The sequence below is a fragment of the Mizuhopecten yessoensis genome, unplaced genomic scaffold (assembly GCF_002113885.1).
Source record: "Mizuhopecten yessoensis strain PY_sf001 unplaced genomic scaffold, ASM211388v2 scaffold7763, whole genome shotgun sequence".
Lineage (NCBI taxonomy): Eukaryota > Metazoa > Mollusca > Bivalvia > Pectinida > Pectinidae > Mizuhopecten > Mizuhopecten yessoensis.
In genome coordinates, this window is record NW_018407210.1 from 215369 (window position 1) to 222100 (window position 6732).

General features: G+C 37.2%; 1 protein-coding gene across 1 annotated transcript in view; it reads left to right on the forward strand.

The window, feature by feature from the left end:
* Positions 1-6732, forward strand: part of LOC110454306 (nucleolar pre-ribosomal-associated protein 1-like) — a 44639-nt gene that overhangs the window by 16403 nt on the left and 21504 nt on the right. The window contains exons 10-18 of the mRNA XM_021503750.1: positions 701-865; positions 1331-1436; positions 1877-2277; positions 2736-2843; positions 4340-4613; positions 5186-5273; positions 5456-5523; positions 5756-5907; positions 6412-6621. Coding sequence (XP_021359425.1) covers positions 701-865; positions 1331-1436; positions 1877-2277; positions 2736-2843; positions 4340-4613; positions 5186-5273; positions 5456-5523; positions 5756-5907; positions 6412-6621 — 1572 coding nt within the window. The remainder of the gene's footprint in view (positions 1-700; positions 866-1330; positions 1437-1876; positions 2278-2735; positions 2844-4339; positions 4614-5185; positions 5274-5455; positions 5524-5755; positions 5908-6411; positions 6622-6732) is intronic.

The following is a 6732-nucleotide window of genomic DNA, read 5'->3' on the forward strand; positions in this document are numbered from 1 at the left end:
TCATCACTACTATATATGGGCACACTCATCACTACTATATATGGGCACACTCATCACTACTATATATGGGGACATTCATCACTACTATATATCGACACACTCATCACTACTATATATGAGGACACTCATCACTACTTTATATGGGGACATTCATCACTACTATATATGGGGACACATCACTACTATATATGGGCACACTCATCACTACTATATATGGACACACTCATCACTACTATATATGGGGACATTCATCACTACTATATATGGACACACTCATCACTACTATATATGGGCACACTCATCACTACTATATATGGGTACACTCATCACTACTATATATCGGCACACTCATCACTACTATATATGGAGACACTTTTGCCCAGTTAAATACTCACCCTTTTGTGATAAAATCTATGTTAATTTCGCCCTTCACATGAAGTTACTATACATTGTGTGTTGTAAACTAAATTTTCCTTGCGTGATGAATTTGCCTTTATTGGTGAGTGCGAAAAGGTGTAAGTTACATTGCCGTAAATATTTTCCGGTATTCAGTAAAAACAACAAATGTTCATACTCCCACAGGAAGTGTTATAAAAAACAATTACATAATTATAATATGTATTATCATGTTAACAGGTTGATTGTATTGTGTTATGGAACTCCCTGATAATTACCAGTCATGTATCTATGAACATTTCAGCACAGACATATAGTGCCGCGTGACACTGTCTTGGACTTCATCAATATGATGCTGAAAAGAGCGATGACTGCCCTGGCCTGTCTGACAGAGGAGAACCTTGGACACTGGTACTCCGATACAGAGAGGGAAGACATAAAACAAGATTACAGGGAAAAGGTCATCAAGGTCAGTCTTATAAGGTCAAGGTCAGTCAAATGACTAAAGGTCAATCACATAGTTGTCAAGGTCTGTGCTGGTCAGCCATACTTTTTTTTTTACCTAAGATGAGTTTTCTCAAGCGCCACTTTAAAGTACCATCTCACTGAAATTACATAATCAGGGCGCAGTAGTATAACACTCCATCCTGTCCAGGATAGGACATTTCAGTGAGATAGCACTTAGAAATAGCTCTTAAGTGACCACATTACCTGTTTGACACTGTCTTCATACATATATTACCTCAAGTAAGCTTTTGCCAAGATTTTAAAACCTAAACAACAAACACATTGAAAAAAACACTTAACATTATTATTTTAAATTGTATAAAAAAAAAAAAATGTTTGCATGTCCAGGTCAGTTTGTTTGAAAAGGAGACGAGGTTGAGTATTGTTATATATTCATAAAACCATGTACCTATGAAATACATTACAGGCCATTCCTGAGATCAAATCTCTGTTAGTGTGCTGGGACAATGCGACGTCACTTGGTTCTGAGGTGAAGACACTGGAACCTGAGAATGATGGCAGTAGAGTCACAGGTAAATAGCTCATTGGGTTGGCTAGTAAAAATTGTAGGGGCTATATATATATATATGTCAAAATGATGATAGCAGTAGCTTGACCACAGATAACATGTAATGATTGTTGTCTTGTGATATACAGTAAAACCTTGTTATATTGCCACTATTTGGCCAGAGAAATTTTGGTGTTAAAAAGGGATATGGTAATAAATTTTGGTTTATGACATTCCACTTGAAGAAACACAAAATGTTTCTAAATACCTATGAAAACCTGATTCCAAATTTTACCTTATGATACAAACATGTAGATGTGAAAATTGAAACATTAATCAGACTGAAACAGTATTCAGGACAGCTTGAGCTGAGATTTGAAAGGTTATGACGGAAGAATTTATCTATAATTTACAAAATCATTTGACTTCATATTTATTTGAAAACTGATTTAATATTGATTGTAGATGTTGCCTTTGTGTCCCCTCTTCAACACATGATTAAGATACAACAGACACTCTGTCTGTACCAGGACCTCATGCCCACAGTGCTCGTTGATGATCCTGTGATTATCTACAAGTTACTGGGTGGGGTTAAAAAATTGTCACAGACATCAAACACAGACCTGGTCAAATCTAAGACTGATGAGGTGATGATGGAGACTAACGATGGAGGCAACCAATCAGAAAAAGTCAATGATAATAGTGACCAATCAGTAACAGCGAATGGTGACAATGACCAATCAGAAAAGTCTACTGAAACCAGTGTCAAAGCGGACCTCAACACATTTGATCACATGCTTCCCCAGTTGTACCTTCTGAAACTGTTGTCTAGGACTGATGCCCGCAAGCTGCCTTGGGGTAAAGATGTACGTATGACACACTATGCATTTGGTTTGTGTTAAGAGCTTTTTTGGTGTATTTGTAGAAATTGACGAAATATTAAAGGAGTTAATAAATCTAGCATATATTTTTTATTATACTACATTACAATCAATATGTTTATCACATTAAGAGGATAAGTGACAGTTCTTGAATAGCCTTAAAGATATAATTAGCAACATCTTTTTATAACATCGACATAGCTTTACTATATTTGTTGTATTAAATCACTATATTTGTTGTATTAAATCATAAATATCTTATCATCAGTCAGTTATTGAAAAACTAATCACTAATTTGTTAACACTGTAGAAACGTCTGGTTACCTAGTCATCACCAATTTCTTGAAAATGAATATTTGGATAAGTATATACTTGCAATTATTAATTGACTTGGTGTACTAATGTGCTGTTTAAGAAGGTTAATTTGTTCATTCTGTTTCCAGAGTCAAGATGGCCACTCCCTGATGTACATATTACTGGAGATAATGATGGAGGTCAGTTCCCTCTGTCAGACTCACCTGACTGTCACTACAAGGGACCTCATCTCTCAGGTAAATCTCGGTAAACTACAGACCCTCATCTCTCAGTTAAATCTGGGCTAAACTACAGACCCTCCTCTCAGGTAAATCTGGGTTAAACTACAGACCCTCCTCTCTCAGGTAAATCTGGGCTAAACTACAGACCCTCCTCTCTCAGGTAAATTTGGGCTAAACTACAGACCCTCCTCTCTCAGGGAAATCTGGGCTAAACTACAGACTCTCCTCTCTCAGGTAAATCTGGGCTAAACTACAGACCCTCATCTCTCAGGTAAATCTGGGCTAAACTACAGACCCCTATCTATCAAGTTAATCCGAGATAAACTACAGACCCTCCCCTCTCAGGTAAACCTGGGCTAAACTACAGACCTTTTTCTCTTGGGTAAGTTGCTTGTGAAGTTCAGAGCCTCATCTTGTGGTTAAATCTTGTGTAAAGTATGTCGGACCCTTGTCGCTCAGGTAAAGTCAGTGCAAACTACCAACCCTAGTATGTAGATCTAGTGTAAAGTATGTTGGACCCTTGTCGCTCAGGTAAAGTCATTGCAAACTACCAACCCTAGTAGGTAAATCTAGTGTTAAGTACAGATCCTCATCTCTTAATTCAAGCATGTATAATGTACAAGTCCTCATTTCCAGAGCTAAGTTGGTCTGCAATACAGGTACCATATCTCAGGTAAATCTTGTATACAGTATACAATTGTTTCATGGCTATTTGGGGAACAGTCAAAACTATCATCCCGAGGTAGGGGGAAGCCCTGGGGAACTGTTTGCCCGAGGCCGCTAGGCCAAGGGCAAACAGTTCCACAGGGCTTCCCCCTACCGAGGGATGATAGTTTTGACTGTTCCCCAAATAAACATGAAACAATTGTTTTATTACCAAATAAATATTAGTATCAATGCTGCATGCAATGTTGCCATTGCTTCAACACTGAGTCGCGGTCACCGAATTACTTGAAGGGGGCTCTCGAGGGGGGATTTCTGCGCATCAAATTCGCGCCGGGTAACAGTTCGCTCTGACCGGGAAAACAGTTTTGACTGCTTCACCCCCACAGCCGAAATTGGACAAAAACCCAGAAACAGTCAAAAATGACTAATTATAATTTATATAGACTATTGGGTAATAATACAAACTGTTACCCCTAAAACAAGTTTTGTGTGTAGTGACTGAAGTCACTATAGAACAAACTTATTTTCAGGTAAATCATGATTTGAATGCGAGAAAGAATGGTAGTCTAGATTCAGACTTCTTGATTTTATAAATCATCAAGTATATTACTTACTTAGAGGGTTTAAATACAGAATTGAGTTGCTTGTTTCGGTATTCAAATTCTTGAAGTCATCTCCTTACAGTTACAGTCTAGAAATATAAGGTAGATAAATGACACCATGTGTTAGATAGTAAGTTTAGGTGTCGTGTAGTAGTATTGTAAGTAACTGTGTAAATAAACATCAAAAAGTCCCCAGAATTTGTTTCTATTGTTTTATTTTGATCCTTTTTTCCACGCTGGCAGTTACTGTATAGTACGGGACTGTTTGAGTACCACCAGGGGGAGCTCCAGTTGTGGATCAGACAGTTCAATCTTTCCATTAAGAATCTGACCACAAATGAAGACAAGATTGATGTCATCAAACTACTGACCCATGTCTTTACTACCTTCATCAAGAATCCCTATCCCTATGTCGACAAGGTCAGTGACTTTGTGTCAGAGGCCATCACCATGGAGACAACAGGGGGCAGTAACCTTGACAACATTAGTGTTGGAACTCATGACAGCATTATTGATGGTAAATATCTCTGGAAACATCTGTATAGCTTACCTGACCAAGAATTACTATGGTTTCATTTAAGTTTGTTTTAATATAATCATGTAACGCTGAGGTGAAATATTAAGATCAGTAGGTCTTTAATTAAGAAAATGAAAACCTGCAATATTTTTTTTTATTAAACTATGAATTCAGCTTTGAAATACTCCATTTTAGAAGATGAGGATTCTTAACAAACATTTCAGAATGAGTATTTTGTTACTGTAAACCAGAAAATGTTTACCACAGTGTAATTGTTGCCCCTTTTCACCCCCTATAATGAAAGCAATATCTACATGTTGTATTTCTACTTTAAAGGTCAACATAATTAATGATTAACACCATTGAAAGGTGAATATTTATCTGTGTGAACATTCTGTGAGATAGGGTAACAATTGGATTTTCCATATCAATGTCTTTTAAAGTGCTAAAGAAAGACATACCCTAGGTAAATCATTAGGGCTACCAGTGAATAATCTTGTGCAAAAACAATTATTGATTCATATGCTACTATATACCTGATCTGTGATAACAGAAAAAGACTGTTTTTCCAGGAATACTCGACATGGATGAGGATATGGAGCCAGAGAGTACTTGTGAATCTGTCGCCACCGCTGTGGATGTCCAGGACGATGCCTTTAGGTAAGGCAGTCACAATCCATTGAATTTGATAACAAATATTTGGTATGTTTTGAAGATATCATATCGGCACTGATCATGGATAGTGCCAATAAAACGAGTTATCACTGCAGTGGTTTAAATGCATTGATTTTCAAGTTACTTAGTCAATCTGATATGTAATGATTTGTTTACGATCTTTGTAGGTTTCCCTACAGCCCAATGGTGGTGATTGCTCTGGAACACTTGACCAAGGCAGAAAGCACACCTTCTAGTAAGTGTATACAGATGGTCTCGGCTCACATCACAAGTGTTTTGTTCAATCATGCTCTTTTAAACTTCAACCACTCATTAAACTTTGTCATGCCAGACTCTTGTTATAGACACAACAGTTCTCTTTTTGTGATCTTGTACCAGATTTTAGGATGATCTAGTTTGATTTCCCCAATGGTCTGCTTACCTTGTAGCTTAATACTTGACAAGCCTGCTGTGATATCTATTTGCAGGTGTTACAAACTACATGTCTGGAATTGTCCTCGATCTTTTCCATTCCCAAATACAGCCTCTCCCTCTGGTGTGTATGCTCAACAGTTGTCATGGAAATCAACTAGACAGTGAGGTCATCAAGTACATATTGTCATGGTTACCGTCAGAAAAGGTATGCCACTTAACAGATTAGTAGAGAGTTTTCTTACAGAGTTTTCTCTATTCTGTAAGGTAAGTTTGATTCTTAAAATCATTATCAAGGTTCTTAGATGATAATTCTCTAATTTCCTTTAAATATGTAACGATAATCAATATTCCTGAAAGTTCTGAACCTAAAGTACTGTATGACATGAAATGTTTGCTGTGTATAAACATTCGTGGTTTTCATGGTTCCTATTGAACCTCTATACTTAATACAACGAATCCCATTTATATGCATGGATTCTCTTTGTTTATATGGGGAATCCACGAAATTTTTATCGCAAAACAACCTTAATAGTCTCAAACCACGAAAAAAATACCCACAAACATGTCGGGTTATACAGTACTAAAGACCCTGATCAAGTCAAACCTGCCATATTTAATATATGATGTTGGTATAGACTGGAGTTTTATAAAATTAAGTAACTTGGTTATCTAAAATGCATATCAAGGAATTGTATTCTATCTGACTTAGTTGCAGAAATTGAAGGTGCCTAAAAAGGGTGTACAGATGTTATCTAGTAGACCACTGATGCAAGCCTACATCAGGATGTGTGTAAAGTCAGCAGAGGTCCAGGTCAGCGAACTAACAAAGAGTTTGGGGGACCTGGATGTGGAAGACATGCTCCTTGTTGCAAGGCAACTGCTTCTTTATGTTGTTACTGTAGAGAAAACATGCAGCAAGGTAGGTATGCCATTTACATGGCAACTGCTTCTTTATGTTGTTACTGTAGAGAAAACATGCAGCAAGGTAGGTATGCCATTTACATGGCAACTGCTTCTTTATGTTGTTACT